Genomic DNA, 20,661 nt, shown 5'->3' on the forward strand with positions numbered 1-20,661 from the left:
CGCTTTATGCTTCAAATATCTAAGTTCTTCTTTATCCCACTCATAAACCATTTCCAAGTATACACAACAATACATAATGCTCATTATTAAGTTATGAGAATTACATGTTAGAACATCTGAAAATTAGTTATAAGACTTTAAGTGACATCAAGAGACTGATTTCAAATATACAGATATACAACTATACAGATATTTCACTGTCTCCTTTCTGCTTACCTAAAATGAGACGTCTATTTCAGAACGGCATTAGCCTATTGGGGCCCTGCGATCTAGATGCCTACCAGCGGTTATTGTGATTGTCGCCACAAACCAGCTGTCAGCCAATCAGAGAACAGGAATGTCTTGGGCTTTTTGCTTTCGAAAGCTGTCTCGCAAAGGCCGCTGGGAAGCTATCAGCCGATCATGTTATGTCTTACTCCTACGCCCGATTTCCAACGGCTGACTGCCCATATAAGGGTAAGCTCATTAATATTCATAAGCAGGGCGGTGCGGAACTGGTCTGAGTGCGCTAGATAGCAGAGGTAACACAAGGAGTTTCGACACGACTGTGGTCCCTCTGCGTAAGAGAATGGTTAGGCTAGGGTGGATAAGAGTAGAGTAGAATAGAGTATGGTACTACATAAAGTAGATTACAGTAGATCAGAGTACAGTAGAAAGTAAAGAGCCGTAAAGTAGAGTAGAGTGGAGGGAGGGTAGGAAGCAGAGTGGAGTAGAGTGTAATAGAGTAGAGTGCAATAGAGTAGAGTGTAATAGAGTAGAGTGTAATAGAGTAGAGTAGAGTAGAGTAGAGTAGAGTAGAGTAGGATAGAAAAGAGTAGAGTAGAGTAGAGTAGAGTAGAGTAGGTAGAGTAGAGTAGAGTAGAGTAGAGTAGAAAAGAGTAGGTAGAGTTAGATTAATATGGAGTAGAATGGAGTGGAGTGAAGGGAAGTAGAGCAGAGAACAATATATATAGAATACAACACGGCGTATTCCGTATCACCCAAGGTGTCAGCCCGACCCGCGGGAGGGCTGAGACCGAGGGTGATGCGGAATACACCGTGTTGTATTTTATTTATGTCATACCCACCTGAGAAAACCACTGTTTTGATGCGAAATGCCCCAGAAGTTGAACAAATTTGTTGCCCTCGAAAAAAAAGCGTTGCAACAGTAATGTTCCAACGTCCGAATCAGGTATTCGAACTGTCGATGGCGCGGCACTCTGTCCACTCGAAACAGTTCGATTTATTCGAATGGAGCCCGTGTGATAAGCCCGGGCCGTACGGAAAGTTATCATCCGGTCCGGAACACCCGTATCGAACGTTTTCGCGTCACAGGTATGACATAAAGTAGAGTAGAGTAGAGTAGAGTATATATAGAATACAACACGGTGTATTCGGTATCACCCAAGGTATCAGCCTGACCGCGGGTTGTGATCCGACCCGCGGGAGGGCTGAGACCAAGTGTGATGCGGAATACACCGTGTTGTATTCTATTTATGTCATACCCACCTGAGAAAACCAAGGTTTTGATGCAAAATGCGCCAGAAGTTGAAAAAATTTGTTGCCCTCGAAAAAAAAGCGTTGCAACAGTAATGTTCCAACGTCCGAATCAGGTATTCGAACTTTCGATGGCGCCGTACTCAGCCCACTCGAAACAGTTCGATTTTTTCGAATGGAGCACGTGTGATAAGCCCGGGCCGTACGGAAAGTTATCAGCTGGTCCGGAACACCCGTATCGAACGTTTTCGCGTCACAGGTATGATACAAAGTATAGTAGAGTAGAGTAGAGTAGAGTAGAGTAGAGTAGAGTAGAGTAGAGTAGAGTAGAGTAGAGTAGAGTAGAGTAGAGTAGAGTAGAGCAGAGCAGAGCAGAGCAGAGTGGAGTACAGTACAGTACAATAACTAAAAGTATAGTACAGTACAGTACAATACAGTAGCTATAGCGTGCAGTAGAGTAGAGTACAGTAGAGTAGAGTAGGATAGAAAGGAGTCCTGGGATTGATATCATGTGAAAAAGCTGATTACTGAAATGTGCCTTAGACATTATAGCATTCTTGCAAACCTCATCCATCGAAAACCTACAAGATTGCAGGAACTGGTGGTACTTATTGGCGAAATCCTAGTGAGAGCACTCTGTTTCTCTCATGTTCGCTGTCTATCAGACGTTTGATGCGGAACCGCATGTTTTCGATGGTCTCGCGACGTATGCCGTCCAACAGGTTCAGTTCAGGCAGGTAGAAGTGAGGCAGACGTCTGTCTCGCAGACACGACTCGATCCTGCGGAGATAAACAGTAAGATGTTGCATAGATAACATATCTCTGACGACCCTACACATCGTGGTTTCAGGAGGTTGAATGAGTACTGACATACAAATACTTAGATCAAATCAAACATGGTTTATTTGTCAGAAAAGGTGTGGCAGCCAAAGGCCCTCTTTACAAAACAAAGTATTGCACTACACCATCTCGTGTCGTAACATATTGCTACACAACGCTATACATTTAAAACGATTTAAAAGCATTCACAAATATGGCATTAAAATAATGTATCGGCGTTAAAATTATCTTATAGGTTAAAATTCAATATCGACTAGATTACCTCATGGAATTGAAAATGCGCAGCATTGATAGGACTGGACTATTGATCCCCCTATAGATCCCCCAAGCGCTACGGTCCAATTTGCAATGTTGCACGCAGGGGGGTAGCTGAGCCCGACCGAGCCCAAACATAGCCCGGTAACCGCAGGACATCCTACGGGGCCACGTAGGAGTCACGCCAGAAAGTGGTGAACAGCACCCCCTTTTTCAATTGGTACCTGGGCATTAATTGTGCAATGCATCAGAGTTTCTCGTGTAACATAAAAATCGTGTGTTTTGCGTCTTGTGGACTATGCTATCCTTTGAGCTATTGTCAGGGTCGCATTAAGCTTTGACACCATAAAGTTGGCAGAGGACAAACAAGACTTGCTTGCACTGCTATATGCCAAATATACAACAAAAATTCCATAGCAAAAGTTTGCAGTTTGGCTTTGTATGAAGCCAGGAACATTAACTCTATTACGATCGAGTAATGACCAACCTCCTCAGCAGGTCCAAGAAACGATCGCCCATCTTGCTGCTCTGCCATTGGTCCTCTTCTTGACACATGCGCAGCAGGACAGTCTTCAGGTGAAAGGACGTGAACTTGTCCAGGCCTGGTTCCCTCCGGAACACGCTCTTCAGGACACGGAGGCAGTCACGACGGCACTCGTTGGCTCTGTCGATCCTGAAAAATTGATTGATTTTCAATGTACATGTACAAACTGTATATAGCTCAGTTTGCGTCGACTATGATGCTGATTCTAGCACATCACTGCGCAAAGGAGCCTCTACTAAAGTCAAAAGGGATTTTTGGCTGTAAAAGATCTGCCTCTACACATTGGCTAATGCAAAGTGCACAATAGGTTCGTGATGGTCGTACGGTCGTCGATCTACAAATACTTGTCTAATCTGACCTTGATATCATCCTGGTTTCGTAGACAGAGAAGGACTGTCTCCACAGCATGGCAGGATCGTACCTCAGGGACCAGTCCGGAGGTTCGTCCGCGTACGGCTTGTACGGTTTGGCGACGTAGTATGTCTGATCCAGCTGGATACACAGGACCAGGTCCACGTCTATGGACAAGCCATACCTTTCATTTATATTTACCTGTCAGAGATGGGGACAGAAGGAAGACAGTCACATCTTTGTATCCTAAAGCTATAAACTGGATTCAGAGAAACCTATTGCCAGGTAGCGCATATAAAAAGATATGCTGCTCTAATTATTCTGGGCTTTAAGCTATGGTATTTATTCAGAGTGTCTTGATGATGCAGTTACTGTGGCAACTGCAAAAGATAACTGCAAAGCTCAGTTGTCCAATGTTTTTGGAAATGGCAAGAGAATCTAGACTCCCTTGCAGTCTTCGGAACGGGCGTTGGACCACGATTTTCAACGTTGACTATGTTCTCTTGTGCCCGGAAGGGAGTTTGCCGAGGAAAGGAGTTTGCTGTGAAAGGGGGTTTGGCGTGATAGCAAGTATATGCCCCATCCGTCAGAGCCAACGTTGAAAATCGCGGACCAACGCCCCCCCCCCAAAAAAAAAAGAATCCAAGAGAACCCAAGAAGACCCAATGCTCCAGGCTGCACACAACGCAACAATCCATTAGATTTGTAGTAACGTTAAGATTTGTTTTGACGAAAGAAGAGGCTTGCTCACCATTACGGCTGGTCCGTGGCGGGAGACACTCAATGAAACAGGACTCCAGGTCGCGCTTGACACCTGTAAAAATTCATTCCACGTTAGAAAAATTATATGGTCGAACGTTTTCTATCTATAACACGCAGAGTAGTATGCCACATTGTTCTTGTAATGAATTTTATCAAACATATGGACACATGTGAAACATTGGAACTTGAAGTTGCTTTTTTTTCACTGGTTTGACGCACCAGAAAAAAATGGTCATACATCAATGACAATGAGCGATTGACCCACCTTGTTGACCCCTCTCTGCACAAGTCCATAGAACCAGTCGAGCATCTTTGTCGGGTTGATGTTTTGGTATCCATCGAGACACCTAGAAAACCGGTGAGGGTGCTGCCAGGCTTGGAGCCTAGCGTAGCCGGGAGTCATCTCCTCGCCCTCGACATCTTCTGATCCGTCAATCACGACCATGATGTCAAACTCGTCTGGTTGACCAAATTTGGTGCCCTCGTACATACTGCCTGTGTACTCTATCCGGCAGCGGTTGGCCCGTTGAGGCCTGCCGGCATCTATTTGTTCCTTGACACTGTCAATTATAGCCCCAATGTATCTTCTAACCAACTCTTCGGCGCACTTTGTTTGTTCGTCATCGAGTTTCAGTTTCTTTTCATGGTACACCTTCAACTGCTCCGTGAGAGACAAGTCTTCACACCAGTCTGGGACTACCGATCTTTTGACAGGGTTTGATGGGCTTTCGGGCAAGAAATTGCCTCCAACTCGGTAGTTGCCCCCACGAGCATAACCACAGAATTCCTGTACAGGGCGATGAGGGACGGCCGATTCTCGCAATTCGTGGAACCTGTATGAGATCAATAGCCTTACCAGGGTGACGTGTGACTGTATATTTGTAATACTGTGGAATCTAAGGTTAATCAAATTTTGACCATTCAAATATGATATGTGGTCAGTTGTACGTAGTGCATGCAGATTTTCTTGGAAGTGACACCCGGCATTCATAGGAGGCATATTCTTTTCCTTCCTTCCTTTTAACATTTCAACATACTTTTAATATTCCTTATTTAAAAACTGAGAAGATGCATGGGGGTTCGTAGTGGTCACAGTCTGCTCCGTGAGCATTGACTAGAGTCTTCGAAATAGCGAGCCAGCGGTTGTATTTTCACGTACCTTTCATCATCATCATTATCATCATCGACACTTCGCCAATGTCGGTAGCTCATCAGCCCTCCGAGGAACAGAGCGGCACCGGCGGCAACAGCGGTCAACAATACTGCTGAACTTTCTGGCTCGTCATTTGGTCTATCTTGATACCCATGGCGCCTGTATGGATTGAAATTCAATGTCACGGCAGTGAATAGAATTTTCATCAATCAGTGACTACTTTTGAAAGGTAAACACACGTACCTCCAAATTGTCGATGGCTATCAGGCCATCTTGTTCATGGAGTGACCTAGTTCTCGCGAGAGTTGTGAGAAATATGTCGAGATTTGCATGGATCTTCTACCCCCTCGTCCCGCCTCCTTGCGTAGTAGGGGTAAGTAGGACTTGGGCAGCACCCAGTGATCATTGCGGTTCAACTTCGCACCTTCCAACTGGATGTGAAGCATCTTTGATTTTTCTTTGATGCCATGGCAATCTTTTGAAACAATATGTTTAGCATCATAGCTACAATATGAACAAATTGCAATCCAAATTGAAGAGCGTTTTCTACATCTTAAAACATAGTAGAAAAGACCTTTACATATCAGGCTGACCTGTAACTGTACATTTTCAAACACTGGGAAATAAAGAATTAGTTTTGACCATTTTGACCACTCAAATATGCCATCTTTCTATGGGAATAGTCGTGTGTATTGCAGATGAATGAGAATCGGCATCTATGTGTTCTTTTCCTTTTTACTTTCACAAATCATTCACATTCATACACCATTTCATCAAGTTGGTATATCTAAACTGCAGCAGAGGGGGGGGGGGGCATGCACGTCTTCGGTGCTCCCTTGGAAATCAGCCTACTAGACTGAAGGGACCACTCTATAAGATCAATAAATAAATAGTGTGACACAACGATAATTTTACGCACCTTTCCGGCACATTGTTGACACTTCTTCGATATTCGTCGTCTCTTGTCATCTGCCTTTCTGCTGGTTTGGGCAACCGAACTTCCGCCTTGTCCTTTGCATGCCTTTCTGGTTCAGCATTGGATCTATCTTGACATCTGTCGTTCCTGTACGGATTGAGATTGAATACCAATTTTGAAAAAAAATAATAAGCTACAATTTTAACGGGCAGCAATCAAAGCAAAACGTTACCCTTTCCTTAAAAGTGATACAAAGTCCTTAGTAATACAGTGGAAGCCAGTTAATTGTACGTTGGATAAACACACACTTCGGTCAATTGCACGGAATCCCTAAATCCCGTGGTGGTGGGGTCCCACTGGGTAACTACGCATTATCGCACACGACGGATAATTGCACGGAATTTACTGGCAAATTGGGTGTGCAATTAAGCGGCTTCTACTGTACTAAGGCGAGATTTCACAATATAAGTGCATAGGCAAATGACTGTTAAACGCAAATGACGCAAATAACCGTAGACATAGTAGCTTCTGATGTACCTTCTTTTGTGTTTATCAGCATCAGCATCGCTTCCGGTCAAGTACAAGTAAATCAGCCAGCCCGCAAACGCTGTCATCAGAAATCCTACGCATGTGGTTACGGCAACTCGCAATATGGTTACAGCTGTCTCTATAACCATGATGCCGGACTACAGTCGCTCACTGAAGATGACCTGTTGGCTTCTCTAACGTCGTGACTCTATTTTAGGGTATCCGCCAGTCATTCAATATACAGCCTCTTAACAATTGTTTCCTATACAAAAAAAGGAGAAAGCAACCGTAACTAACTCAACTTTCTGACGTAACTGGCACACAAACATACCCTCATATGAAAGCCCGGATTTCTAGGGAAAAAATCTTGAAGTTTTAGACCCCGAACTATATGGAGGATTGGCTGGTGGATCCCATTTACTGAAAGACAGGTACTCGCGCCAATTGAACTTGTCAAGACACGTATGCATTTTACTACTAGTAGGCACTCAGATAGCAGGATCTTGCATGGCTCATGCAAGGACATTATATAGTATGTAGTCTATTGAGCATAAATGATAAATGATAAACGCACATTTGCAAGTCCCCTCCTGTGTAGTCCTTCTCTGTGTGTGGCAGGCTATTTTTATGGTCACTGCCTGAAGGTCATCATGATTGAGACCAGCTCAATTGCTCACTAAGAGTGAGGACTAACTGACCCAATAGGCAAAGCAGGGGGTACGAGGGCTGCTCGGGAAATTCCCTACCCCATTTAGAGCCGATTTGTGCTATTTTCTGATCGCTCATGTGTTCTTATGTTGCCAAGCTTATACGCCAACTTTTGGCATTGCCTTTGGCCATATTACAACACATGAATGATCAGAAAATATGCCCAAAGCCTGCCACAGGACACACACACACAGAGAGAAGGACTCAGCACAGGAGACTAAATATCTCTTGCAATCAAACATTTGCGATCACAATATACCCCTAATCGGCCAAAAAACAGAGAGAAACACCAACCAACAAGAAGGCCTGTTCCAGAAGGCTACGGATCGGAAACGCCCAGAAATATACCTGTGGTGAAGTTCTATGGGCGTGACTGTGCTGTGTGCTTTCATGTGGACAAACGCTACTAGACTATTTGTTCGACAGCTACATTGAAAATCGGTTATGTAACGTTAATCAGGTCCAGGATAGTCATTGATATATATCGGAAATGCCAACATACCTTATTCTATATCCCACTCTGCACCTCTGCAATGAGTTTTGCTAAAACGTGGCGCTTCCTTGAGTAATTCAGCTTCCAAGTCCACAAGATCACTTCCTTGACACGTTTAAACGTTAGTAAGTCACAAAGGTCAATGGCGCGCAAGGGGTCATGGGGAAGTCGTTTTTCGACTTTTACCGAACATCCGAGCAGATGTTGGGTGGAAGACCGTATATTATGACTGACTGTCAAGATTGGCATCTGATGAAGCCTGACAGCCGCAGTCAAAACGTTCTTCCATCCCAACGTCTGCTTGGACATTATATTTAACAAGCCCTACAAGGCAAAAGGTTGTCTATGCGATATCTGAAAGTATACTAAGTATGAATTAACTTAATCTGAAAACGGCTAAACCTAGACACCGTGAAAACGTTACGCTCTTACATCCTAACATCTGCTTGAAGATTTGGTAAAAGTGGGTGGACGAGCAAACATTTCCCGTCCCCCCTTGCGAGCCATTCACCTTCGTTTAAACATACGTGTCCAGGAAGTGATCTTGTGGACTTCGAAGTTGAATTACCAAGAAAACGCCACATTTAAGCAAAATCCTGAGCAGAGACACAGCTGAAGTGTGATCTAGAACAAGGTCTGTCGATATTCATTACTGTCGGAACCTACCAATATAGCGATTTATCCCCTTTTTATTGTCCTAAATTGTCAAGGACTTTCCAGGTGACCCATAACTGTTCAAAGTTTGAAATTGACATGTCTCCGCGACTGCGATCTGCTGTATAATCGTACGTTATAATGTATGTCTCATGTTAGAAAAAAAAAATTCCCTTTCTTGCATTCCAGCATTTTACGTGTCCCTTTGCCTTGGTGTTTTTCATATATTTGTAGATCAAATAGTAAGGTTGCTACACATGGAAGCAAACGACACGCCCAGAGTCAACACGGGAACATTCTAAAAGGTTGATATCACAGTTGGAACTCTCCATATAGCTAAATAGGAAAGCATTGTTGAAATACACTGAAACATCTTAGACTTCAGAAAAGTACTTACCCAATTTCAATCTTGAAAATTTATCTCACCAGACAGTAACAAGGGTCGTCTTTATAACCATTTAAAGAAAACAGGTGTTGACCAGCGCAGACCCCGAGGAATGCTTGCTCTATGACGACAGAAACCTCACCGCATGGTCTTTTTAGCGAATGCCCACAAACGCCCACTCTAGAGAAGTCCGCGCTGCACGAATCTCATTTTTTTTGCTTGGAATATGTCCAAGTTGTGCTCCCATGTATTAATCCTGAGTTTCAAGTCAATCTATTGACCCGAAGTGACATAAATCAAAGTTTTCGATTCTCGATGGTCTTTTTAGCGAACGCCCAGCAAAATGTCTTTTTAGCGAATGCCCACTATATCCACAAAAATATCGGCCGTCGCGCAACGACACCTAAACCTACCGCCACAAACATGTTCAAGATGGTGTCCCATTGATGTGTACGGAGTTTCCGTGCTTTACAAGCATTTTAAGTCCCTGTTTTTGGTCAAAATGTACGGCGACGATACTACCATACTTTAACTATAGCAATTCAAAATGGCGGGCACTAGTCATGTGACCTCTTTGCGGGACTGTTCTATAAGTATCGCGGGAGGGATTGTTGTAGCATAGCTTCTCATACAACCATTTTAGAGTGAATTCTGAACAAGATTTTCATTTCATAGTGCTATCATCTGACTGATATTTACATTGTGGTCATTTTTTCTGTGCTATTATTACCCAGGTTTGAGGAACTTAGTGCAAATTTGGATATTGATTCACCTCAGTGCCCAATTAATGTACAAAAGGCTCAGACACATTAGTGTTATAAACCTGAATAGGGGCAGGTAACCAATACTAGAAAAACATAGCTATTTATTATTAACAATACTATTTACATTATGATAATAACTCTTCACCAAACTGGACTTTTCTTATCTTTATTTATCACAGAAACATTGTTACAATGAGGATTTGATTAGATGAGTATCTTTTACAGTGTGTACAAACTTATTTCAAATACAAAAATGTATTTCGTTTCACTTCCTAAATATTTTTAAAGTATTGGAAGAAGTTGACACATAAACAATATTAATTGCATTATTTATGTGCAGTAAAATGTGACCACATGTTATCAATAGCCTAATAAAATGTTGGAACATGGCACAAGCGGGCTCCCCTTCTGAGTACAGAAAGGAAATGTTTTATAACATTTAGTTATGACGTAGAAAATTCCAATTGTAAAATGTACCTTTATTAACATTTACAAACAAATTGTTTTTTTAAACTCTTAATAAATGACAACAATACAGGTAAGTAAGGTGTGTTTCCTTTTATAACAGGCCAGGTAAGACACCGTACAGGTAAGTAAGGTGTGATTCCTTTTATAGCAGACCAGGTAAGACACCGTACAGGTGAGTAAGGTGTGTTTTCTTGACTACAGACTAGGTAAGACACCTTACAGGTGAGCAACGTGTATTTCCTTTCATTACAGACCAGGTAAGACACCGTACAGGTGAGTAACGTGTATTTCCTTTGATTACAGACCAGGTAAGACACCGTACAGGTGAGTAAGGTGTGTTTCCTTGACTACAGGCCAGGTAAGACACCATACAGGTAAGTAAGGTGTGTTTCCTTTAATAACAGACCAGGTAAGACACCGTACAGGTGAGTAACGTGTATTTCCTTTGATTACAGACCAGGTAAGACACCATACAGGTGAGTAACGTGTATTTCCTTTGTTCACAGACCAGGTAAGACACCGTACAGGTGAGTAAGGTGTGTTTCCTTTGATTACAGACCAGGTAAGACACCGCACAGGTGAGAAAAGTGTATTTCCTTTGTTTACAGACCAGGTAAGACAACATACAGTTGAGTAACGTGTATTTCCTTTGATAACACGCCAGGTAAGACACCATACAGGTAAGTAAGGTACGTTTCCTTTTATAACAGACCAGGTAAGACACCGTACAGGTGAGTAACGTGTATTTCCTTTGATTACAGACCAGGTAAGACACCGCACAGATGAGTAAGGTGTCTTTCCTTTGCCTATAGACCAGATAGGGCATTATACAGGTAAGTAAGTTGCTTTACTCACCTGTTTAATACCTATCTGGTCTATAGGCAAAGGAAAGACGCTTTACTCACCTGTATAATACCCTGTCTGGTCTATAGGCAAAGTAAAGACGCCTTACTCACCTGTATAATGGCCTATCTTGTCTATAGGCAAAGGAAAGACACCCTATTCACCTGTATAATGGCCTATCTGGTATATAGGCAAGGGAAAGACACCTTACTTACCTGTATAATGCCCCATCTGGTATATAGGCGAAGGAAAGACACCTAACTTACCTGTATAATACCCTATCTGGTCTACAGGAAAAGGAAAGACGCCTTACTCACCTGTGTAATACCCTATCTGGTCTATAGACAAAAGAAACACACCTTACTCACCTGTGCGGTGTCTTACCTGGTCTGTAATGAAAGGAAATACACGTTACTCACATGTACGGTGTCTTACCTGGTCTGTACTGAAAGGAAATACACGTTACTTACCTGTACGGTGTCTTACCTAGTCTGTTATAAAAGGAAACATACCTTACTCACCTGTACGGTGTCTTACCTGGTCTGTAATGAAAGGAAATACACGTTACTCACCTGTACGGTGTCTTACCTGGCCTGTGAACAAAGGAAATACACGTTACTTACCTGTACGTGTCTTACCTGGTCTGTTATAAAAGGAAACACACCTTACTCACCTGTACGGTGTCTTACCTGGTATGTAATCAAAGGAAATACACGTTACTCACCTGTACGGTGTCTTACCTGGTCTGTTATAAAAGGAAACACACCTTACTTACCTGTATGGTGTCTTACCTGGCCTGTAGTCAATGAAACACACCTTACTCACCTGTACGGTGTCTTACCTGGTCTGTAATCAAAGGAAATACACCTTACTCACCTGTACGGTGACTTACCTGGTCTGTTATAAAAGGAAACACACCTTACTTACCTGTACGGTGTCTTACCTGGTCTGTTATAAAAGGAAATACACCTTACTCACCTGTACGGTGTCTTACTTGGTCTGCTATAAAAGGAAACACACCTTACTTACCTGTACGGTGTCTTACCCGGCCTGTTATAAAAGGAAACACACCTTACTTACCTGTATGGTGTCTTACCTGGCCTGTAGTCAAGGAATCACACCTTACTCACCTGTACGGTGTCTTACCTGGTCTGTAATCAAAGGAAATACACCTTACTCACCTGTACGGTGTCTTACCTGGTCTGTTATAAAAGGAAACACACCTTACTTACCTGTACGGTGTCTTACCTGGTCTGTTATAAAAGGAAGTACACCTTACTCACCTGTACGGTGTCTTACTTGGTCTGCTATAAAAGGAAACACACCTTACTTACCTGTACGGCGTCTTACCTGGCCTGTTATAAAAGGAAACACACCTTACTTACCTGTATTGTTGTCATTTATTAAGAAGAGAAAAAACAATTTGTTTGTAAATGTTAATAAAGGTACATTTTACAATTGGAATTTTCTACGTCATAACTAAATGTTATAAAACATTTCCTTTCTGTACTCAGAAGAGGAGCCCGCTTGTGCCATGTTCCAACATTTTATTAGGCTATTGATAGCATGTGGTCACATTTTACTACACATAAATAATGCAATTAATATTGTTTATGTGTCAACTTCTTCCAATACTTTAAAAATATTTAGGAAGTGAAACGAAATACATTTTTGTATTTGAAATAAGTTTGTACACACTGTAACAGATACTCATCTAGTCAAATCCTCATTGTAACAATGTTTCTGTGATAAATAAAGATAAGAAAAGTCCAGTTTGGTGAAGAGTTATTATCATAATGTAAATAGTATTGTTAATAATAAATAGCTATGTTTTTCTAGTATTGGTTACCTGCCCCTATTCAGGTTTATAACACTAATGTGTCTGAGCCTTTTGTACATTAATTGGGCACTGAGGTGAATCAATATCCATATTTGCACTAAGTTCCTCAAACCTGGGTAATAATAGCACAGAAAAAATGACCACATTGTAAATATCAGTCAGATGATAGCACTATGAAATGAAAATCTTGTTCAGAATTCACTCTAAAATGGTTGTATGAGAAGCTATGCTACAACAGTCCCTCCCGCGATACTTATAGAACAGTCCCGCAAGGAGGTCACATGACTAGTGCCCGCCATTTTGAATTGCTATAGTTAAAGTATGGTAGTATCGTCGCCGTACATTTTGACCAAAAACAGGGACTTAAAATGCTTGTAAAGCACGGAAACTCCGTACACATCAATGGGACACCATCTTGAACATGTTTGTGGCGGTAGGTTTAGGTGTCGTTGCGCGACGGCCGATATTTTTGTGGATATAGTGGGCATTCGCTAAAAAGACATTTTGCTGGGCGTTCACTAAAAAGACCATCGAGAATCGAAACTTTGATTTATGTCACTTCGGGTCAATGGATTGACTTGAAACTCAGGATTAATACATGGGAGCACAACGTGGACATATTCCAAGCAAAAAAAATGAGATTCGTGCAGCGCGGACTTCTCTAGAGTGGGCGTTTGTGGGCATTCGCTAAAAAGACCCTCCCGAAACCTCACCTTTGACCACAGTTTTCACTGATACGCCCCCTCCCACCAAGTCAATGACATCTAAGGGTAAGAAAGTCGTGTGGTCCATGTCATAAGGGAGGCACATATTCGTGGTGATTCATATTAAGATTTAGAAGGTACAGAGAAGGACCCACTAACCGTCTCCTCCTCTCATTATCATCAGGAAGTGCGATTTTGGAGAGTTTTATGATCTTAGCAACGCCATGACACGTGTGCAGAGTTTTGCTTAGGAACACTGTTTGACCTTTGAACTGGGTTATACCAATGAGTTATAGGGGTTATTACTGTCTATTGCGACCAACCGCCAAATCCAATTAAAAACAGTATATCTGGAGATGTTTTGCTGTCTATTGCAAGCACACTTGTTTGTTAGACAGTGACAAAATTGTCACCCAGAAGTAGCGCACGGCTAGATCACAAATAGAAGAAGTTAGCCAAATAATTATTTACCATGGTATACCGTATAGGGTGATGGCTCTGTCACTCACTCACGGCCCGTAACCTCAGTGGTCGTAGGGGCTCCCCGACATCCAGTAGCAGATCCGTAGCCTATAATTAATCATCATAAATAATCATCATAAATAAGCTTAAACCACTTTGACGCTTGAAGAAATATGTAATGGATAAAAGGGAATTTTCAACCACCATATACACACTTTCATGCAGCTGTTTAATTCTGGTAGGTACTCTAGAGTAATAGATGAATGAGACCTTAAAGTCTTTGATCAAGACACTCTCCATTATGAACCTTGATTATTTGGCGAAGGTATGTGTTTCGTGAAACTCTAGTTGGTTCTAATATGGCCAATTATGATCGAAACGCCAATCCCAGTAGTTGAAGTACAAATTTGCCCTTAGAGCGATCATAAAAATTGACCAAAAAGCACTAGAAGATGCTAGCCACCCAGAAGACCTGCACAGGAGGCTAAACGATCGAAACCTCAGCACGGGGCAACCTTCCGTTTACTCTTCAAGTTCAGGCAAACGTAGCTCTTCTGGACTCGAATAGCTATTAATTAGGAGTTCAACATACACAAATGATAGGTTACACCAAGTCACGCCCATACCCGATCCCTGTCAGAGTGGTCTAAAATCACTTTTGAATATAAAAGATGAGATTGTGGTACATAGCCAGACAAGCGACCAGCATGCAAGTAAAATGGGCATTTTTTTACAAGTCCACTTGGTGTACCTTCTTTTCAGTAAAACGGAATTACGCCGTCAGAGAAGCCAACACTCCTCCTTCAGTGAACGACTGTAGTCCGGCATTATGAATGAATCCGAAGAGGCCTTTGTTTTGCTAGTTGCCCTATCCATAGTCATTGGGATACCAGTGTTTGTGGTCTGGCTGATCTACAAAGCTTGGAAGTGGCTGACAGGATACGAGAATGAAAACACTAGAAGGTACATTATTACCTACTACAGTAGAAGCCAGTTAATTGCACAACGGGTAATCACACACCTCTGTTAATTGCGCGAAATCTCAAAATCCCGTGGTGGTGCGGTCCAACTTAATAACTTCGCTTTGTTGCACCATTCGGATAATTGCACGATCGAAAAACCCTAACAAATTGGGTGTGCAATTAAGCGGCTTCTACTGTATTTATTTAACGGCGTTACGTATGATCGCTTACATTTGCTTTTACCGGTCAATTGTCTCTGTTAACGTTACTTTGCCTTTATGAATATTAATTTTGTGTTAAGACATGTCCAAGCAATGTCTTTGTTCATAATTGTAGCTTGCTAAACAAATTGTTCTGCTTAACAAACTATTATTATGTTTGAGATATGATTATTTTGAAATCTTTGATTATTTAATGTGTACTACATTATGTTGAAAGGTTCCCCCTGTTTTTGTTTATTTAAAAAAACAATAAACAAATTAAAGAAAAAACAACAAACTTTTAAAAAAACTGAGCTACAGTGGCAATCAATCTCAATCCGTACAGGCGTAGATCATACCATGGATATCGAGATAGACCCAACCATAAGCCAGAAAGGCATGCAAAGGAAAAGAAAAAGGACGAAGTTCGCTTGCCCGAAGCCTACGAATATCGAAGGAGTGTTAACGACAACGCCTTGCCAGAAAGGTACGTGTACTTCAAAAGACAGTACCATGGTCTCTCACTGATTCAATGATTTGACGCTTAGGATGAATCTAGACGTAAGAAGGTAAGTGTAGAATATAACTGTCAACTTTGAATTCTCGTCCATTACTTCGCATTACGTAAAGAAGGAGAGTACGTTTTGCTTGAATTGCTAATTGATTGTACACGTACGTAGCATGCTAATATTGTCTAAAGAACGTTGCCATGGCTTTGAATTTCAATTCGCACAGGCATCCGGGATATCGACATAGATTCAATGCTGAGCCAGAAAGGAGCACACGAGTACGGGAGGAAGTCGCCTCTCGGATCCCCGAATGGCAGATGGAAAGGGACTACTTGAACGACTATCGAAGAAATGTCTTTCCTAAAAGGTACGTAAAAAGTCGGCCGTACTTCTCTGTTTTCAAGACTAAAGTTGACGCTTACAGAGCAATCTGCTCAGTTGCAATATAGGAAACGAAATTGTATATAATTTCGAATGAATGTGTATCAGGGTTTCCCTTGGGTAGTAATTATTCTGTGATTGGATAAAGTGGATATCTCACTGGGCTGTGGCATCGTGGTGGTACGTTGGGGTTTGTTGACTATGGCATGCACCTTTGCGCTTTGTTTTTCCCAAGTTTCCCTTGCGCTCACAATGACGTGCAGCGCATTTGCGTTTCAGTGTAATATTAATGTAAAATTATTAAAATGCATCAAAAAGAGATTTGCAATGATAAAAGGATGTTACCCTTCTGGTACTAAGCACAACATGTACGTAACATATGATGTGTCAATGGGGGGCATTGGCTCATACTCATAGTACTGTATGTTAACGGCAAGGCCACTATGATGGGGGCACGCTGACAGCCTTTCGCCATTTGCGTTGTATTACCATTAAAAACACACATCACCTTTGGAGACATTTTGAGTTCCCCTACAATGTGATTAGCAGAATGAATGTCCAAATTGGATTTTGAAATGTACAGTTTCACGTTAGCCTGATATGCATTGGTGTTTCTATTAAGTTTAGGTAGGATGTACTAGTAGGTTCTGCTTAGATTTCTCTTTCATATCGCATCTTGCTAAACAAATTGTTGTGAAAAGCTATTTTAACATTGTATTTCAATCAATGCAGGCACATTAGATATCGACCAAGAGCCTATCCAGCGAGTTTTGGCACTGAATTCACCTTTGTGTGTGTCGACGATCCCCAATATCGGAGAGATGTCTTCAGCTCGCCCGCTCAGTCCAGGTATCCTGTGGTCGCGCTAGAAAGCAAATCACACCTTGTCAAAAGCTCAGTCGTCCCTGAATGGTTTGAAGCGCTGTATTTCACGGAGCAGTTGAAGATGTGCCACAGGAAACTGAAACTCGACGACGACCAAACAAAGCACGCAAAAGTGTTGGTTAGAAGATACATTGGGGCTATAGTCGACAGCGTCAATGAAGAAATCGATGCCAGCAGGCCAGAAGGGGCTAGCCGCACCCGGATAGAATACACAGGCAGCATGTACGAGGGCACCAAATTTGGTCAACCCGACGAGTTTGACATCATGGTCGTGATTGACGGCTCAGAAGATATAGAGGACGAGAAGATGACTCCCGGCTACGCCAGGCTCCGAGTCGACCAGCGCCCTTTCCTCCCTTACCGGTTTTCTAGGTGTCTTGCTGGAGACAAAAACATCAACCCGACAAAGATGCTTGACTGGTTCTATGGACTTGTGCAGAGAGGGATCAACAAGGTGGGTCCAACTCTCATTGATGAGTGAACAGGTTAAATTTTCGCAACTTGTTTCTTCAAACCTATATACTCACCACAGGTGCAAAAAGCTTAAGTCTTGACACACCTGTCTCAGGCCATTTAACGTTGTTACCAACTGCAACCGTCCTTGTGCAACTGTTTTTCTCTTGTCTTGCTATAGTGTGCTATGTTTATACCACTCGTTTGTTTTATGTGCTGTCTATTGAAATAAAGATTTGTGTGTGTGTGTGTCAAATCTATTTTTCTTTATTTTTTCAAAACATCGATATCTGCATTAGTATTAAAGACACCAACCAATATCATACGTTTCAAAGTTCGTACTTTTTTTTTTAATTTCTATACAAATTCATTACAAGAAAATAGGGCGGCATGCTACTCTTTACATGATATTGATAGAAAACGTTCGACCATATAACTTGTCTCACATGGAATGGACGTTTGCAGATATCAACCTCGGCATTGGATCCTGTTCTGAAAGTCTCTCGCCACGGACCAGCCGTAATGGTTAGTAAATCTCTTTTTCCGTCAGAACTTCCGTAAGAAACATTCATGCTTCACTGCAAACCCGATGGGTTATTGAGCTGTACTCAGTCTAAAGCATTCTGTTATATTTGTGTTCTTAAGCTTTGGGTTTTCTCTTTTCATTTTCTACCTCTGACAGGTTAATATAAAGGAAAGAAACGGCTTGTCCATAGACGTGGACCTGGTCCTGTGTATCCAGCTGGATCAGCAGACGTACTACGTCGCCAAACCGTACAAGGATTATGCTGAGGAACCTCCGGACTGGTCCCTGACGTGCGATCCTGCCATGCTGTGGAGACAGTCCTTCTCCGTCACCGAAACCAGGACGCTAGCAAGGTCAGATTTGAGGAGTATTTTAGATGCATATGTATTGGATATTGTATGGGCGAAGGAACCTTGCAACCTAACATGTCACTAGGCACTGGAGGATCTAAGTCTCCACCCTCCAAAATGTCCCTGGACTTTAGTAGTAGAGGCTACTTTGCGGCGTTTTGTTGTTAAATCAGCACCATGGACAAAACAGACTGAGCTATATTCGTGTACGTGTACATCGAAAATCGATCAATTAACTGTTCAGGACTGATCCAAGTCTCATTTTAGCCAGGGGCCAAACCTCGATGTGAAGTGACAAATCTTTTGTAGTTTGCAGAGCAACACAACTCTAGAGCATTCTTTTAAGAAGGGTTAAGACATAAGTATAACCCAAACTGAGTTATATTGAAAATCAATGAACTTATCAAACCTTGCTCAGCATCGACGGAGCCCACGGGTGCCGTCGTGACTGCCTCCGTGTCCTGAAGAGCGTGTTCCGGAGGGAACCAGGTCTGAGCAAGTTCACGTCCTTTCACCTGAAGACAGTCCTGCTGCGCATGTTTGAAGAAGAGGACCAATGGCAGAGCAGCAACATGGGCGATCGTTTCTTTGATCTGCTATTGAGGTTTGTCATTGCGAGTAATACAGTTTTATGTAAAGCTTAATTCTATATTTTTGTACTTTTTGTCATGTAGTCTACCTGACGTGTGTATTTTTCAAGCAACCTTAGTGCTGTTTGTCCTTTTCATGGCAAGAACGACACATGCACAAAACGCTAAACAATAATGAGCAAGATTTGCACAATACTTTTATTTTTCGTTCCTGCAAACAGATCGGTCGGGCCCCGGTCTGGAAATGTCATCCTGGCATTAGGGAGGATCCAAGTTCTTTTATACTCGGCAGTCAGGAACAGTTAACCTTTATCCGTAGGGTAACCTATACCCATTATATATAAAATCGGGAATTTGGGGATCGTTAATTTTGCGGAAGGCAGTTTCACATTGCAAAATCTCGAAAATGTTGACATTTGAAACCCACGTCGTTGACCTGAAATCTCTAAACACTCATTCTTTTTAAAACAACGAATCTAGGTTACCCCACGGATTGAGGTGAGCTTGCGCTACTCAATCAACCCTCTGAAACCACGGTAAATATTATGACGAGCTTCGCATAGGGTCGTTTAATATACCCCCCTCACATTAAGCGAAAATCGATCGGACGACGAGTCTGCGAGTTCTAAATTACGAGGAGGCAAGACCCTGCTGCCGACGAAGAAATGGCAGAGTTCCCCCCTTCCCGTCAGGGTCATGCCTCCTCGTAATGTAGAGCTCGCAGACTCGTCGTCCGATCGATTTTCGCCTAATGTGAGGTTGGTATTAGACATATGTGTGCTGTTATCTGTGTAACATGTCAGTGTTAATTTCCGCAGGATCGAGGCGTGTCTGGAAGACAGACGTCTGCCTCACTTCTACCTGCCTGAACTGAACCTGTTGGACGGCATCCGTCACGTGACCATCGAGAATGTGCGCAGGCGCGTGACACAGCTGATCGACAATGAGCATGAGAGAAACAGAATACTTTACATTTGCTTGTAGCATGTGTAGGTATTACGTCGATCGATAGATATTGCCCACATGTATTATTGTAATCCTGTGAGTTTTCAACAGCTGGGGTTTGCAATGATAAAGTGCAGGGAGGAATTAATTAGCTTTTTCTCATTAATCCTAAGACTCCTACCTAAAAGAAATGTGCTCTATGTTCTATTCTACTCTACTTAATAATACCCTATCCAAGAAGGTTGAAAAAAGGAGTCGGATCAACTCCACACCACTCCACTCCACTGTACTACACTGCACTGTACTGTACTGTACTCAACTCTACTCTACTCTACTCTACTCTACTCTACTCTACTCTACTCTACTCTACTCTACTCTACTCTACTCTACTCTACTCTACTCTACTCTACTCTACTCTACTCTACTCGGTAGATGGGTAGGGGTGGCAAAAGGAAAGGTCAAGTTTGATAATGGGCCTACTAGCGACGAGTTGTGGTTATTCAGTGGCGCTTTAAAGTTTGAGGTAAAATTTTCTGTAAGTGTCAGGTTAGTTATTCTTTTAAGAATTGATAGGTCTCGGAGCAAGAAGTAAGTTTGGGCCCCCTAGCGGCTTGTTTTGTCTGCCAATTTTGTTGCAGACTTTGAAACAGAATAACTCAAGAAAGGATCGACGGATCATCAGGATATAACAAGATATCTATGTTACGAAAACAA

General features: G+C 42.2%; 2 protein-coding genes and 1 long non-coding RNA gene across 3 annotated transcripts; 2 read left to right on the plus strand and 1 right to left on the minus strand.

The window, feature by feature from the left end:
• Window positions 1–1,925: 1,925 nt before the first annotated feature.
• Window positions 1,926–6,974, minus strand: LOC118415656 (cyclic GMP-AMP synthase-like). Its single transcript, XM_035820383.1, has 8 exons — window positions 6,835–6,974; window positions 6,301–6,444; window positions 5,388–5,540; window positions 4,494–5,061; window positions 4,218–4,280; window positions 3,474–3,667; window positions 3,059–3,244; window positions 1,926–2,256 (listed from the first exon to the last, which is right to left on the minus strand). The coding sequence occupies exons 1-8, from the start codon at window positions 6,972–6,974 to the stop codon at window positions 2,085–2,087; spliced, it is 1,620 nt and encodes a 539-aa protein (XP_035676276.1). The 3' UTR covers window positions 1,926–2,084.
• A 1,569-nt stretch (window positions 6,975–8,543) lies between these two features.
• Window positions 8,544–15,782, plus strand: LOC118415129. Its single transcript, XR_004831075.1, has 3 exons — window positions 8,544–8,660; window positions 14,909–15,109; window positions 15,655–15,782. It is a non-coding gene; the product is annotated as an uncharacterized LOC118415129 (long non-coding RNA).
• A 75-nt stretch (window positions 15,783–15,857) lies between these two features.
• Window positions 15,858–20,247, plus strand: LOC118415657 (cyclic GMP-AMP synthase-like). The gene is made up of 7 exons (XM_035820384.1): window positions 15,858–15,877; window positions 16,044–16,184; window positions 16,931–17,537; window positions 18,002–18,061; window positions 18,219–18,415; window positions 18,831–19,016; window positions 19,821–20,247. The coding sequence occupies exons 1-7, from the start codon at window positions 15,858–15,860 to the stop codon at window positions 19,984–19,986; spliced, it is 1,377 nt and encodes a 458-aa protein (XP_035676277.1). The 3' UTR covers window positions 19,987–20,247.
• The last annotated feature ends 414 nt before the right edge of the window (window positions 20,248–20,661 follow it).

The sequence above is a fragment of the Branchiostoma floridae genome, chromosome 5 (assembly GCF_000003815.2).
Source record: "Branchiostoma floridae strain S238N-H82 chromosome 5, Bfl_VNyyK, whole genome shotgun sequence".
In the NCBI taxonomy this organism is placed as follows: domain Eukaryota; kingdom Metazoa; phylum Chordata; class Leptocardii; order Amphioxiformes; family Branchiostomatidae; genus Branchiostoma; species Branchiostoma floridae.

Coding starts and splice junctions, on each gene's coding strand:
- LOC118415656 (XM_035820383.1), bottom strand. CDS start 6,974: ATGGTTATAGAGACAGCTGTAACCATATTGCGAGTTGCCGTAACCACA. Junction 4,281..4,493: donor TGCAGAGAGGGGTCAACAAG/GTGGGTCAATCG, acceptor GAATTTTTACAG/GTGTCAAGCGCGACCTGGAG. Junction 3,668..4,217: donor GCCACGGACCAGCCGTAATG/GTGAGCAAGCCT, acceptor CATCTCTGACAG/GTAAATATAAATGAAAGGTA.
- LOC118415657 (XM_035820384.1), top strand. CDS start 15,858: ATGAATCTAGACGTAAGAAG. Junction 18,062..18,218: donor GCCACGGACCAGCCGTAATG/GTTAGTAAATCT, acceptor TACCTCTGACAG/GTTAATATAAAGGAAAGAAA. Junction 19,017..19,820: donor TTCTTTGATCTGCTATTGAG/GTTTGTCATTGC, acceptor TAATTTCCGCAG/GATCGAGGCGTGTCTGGAAG.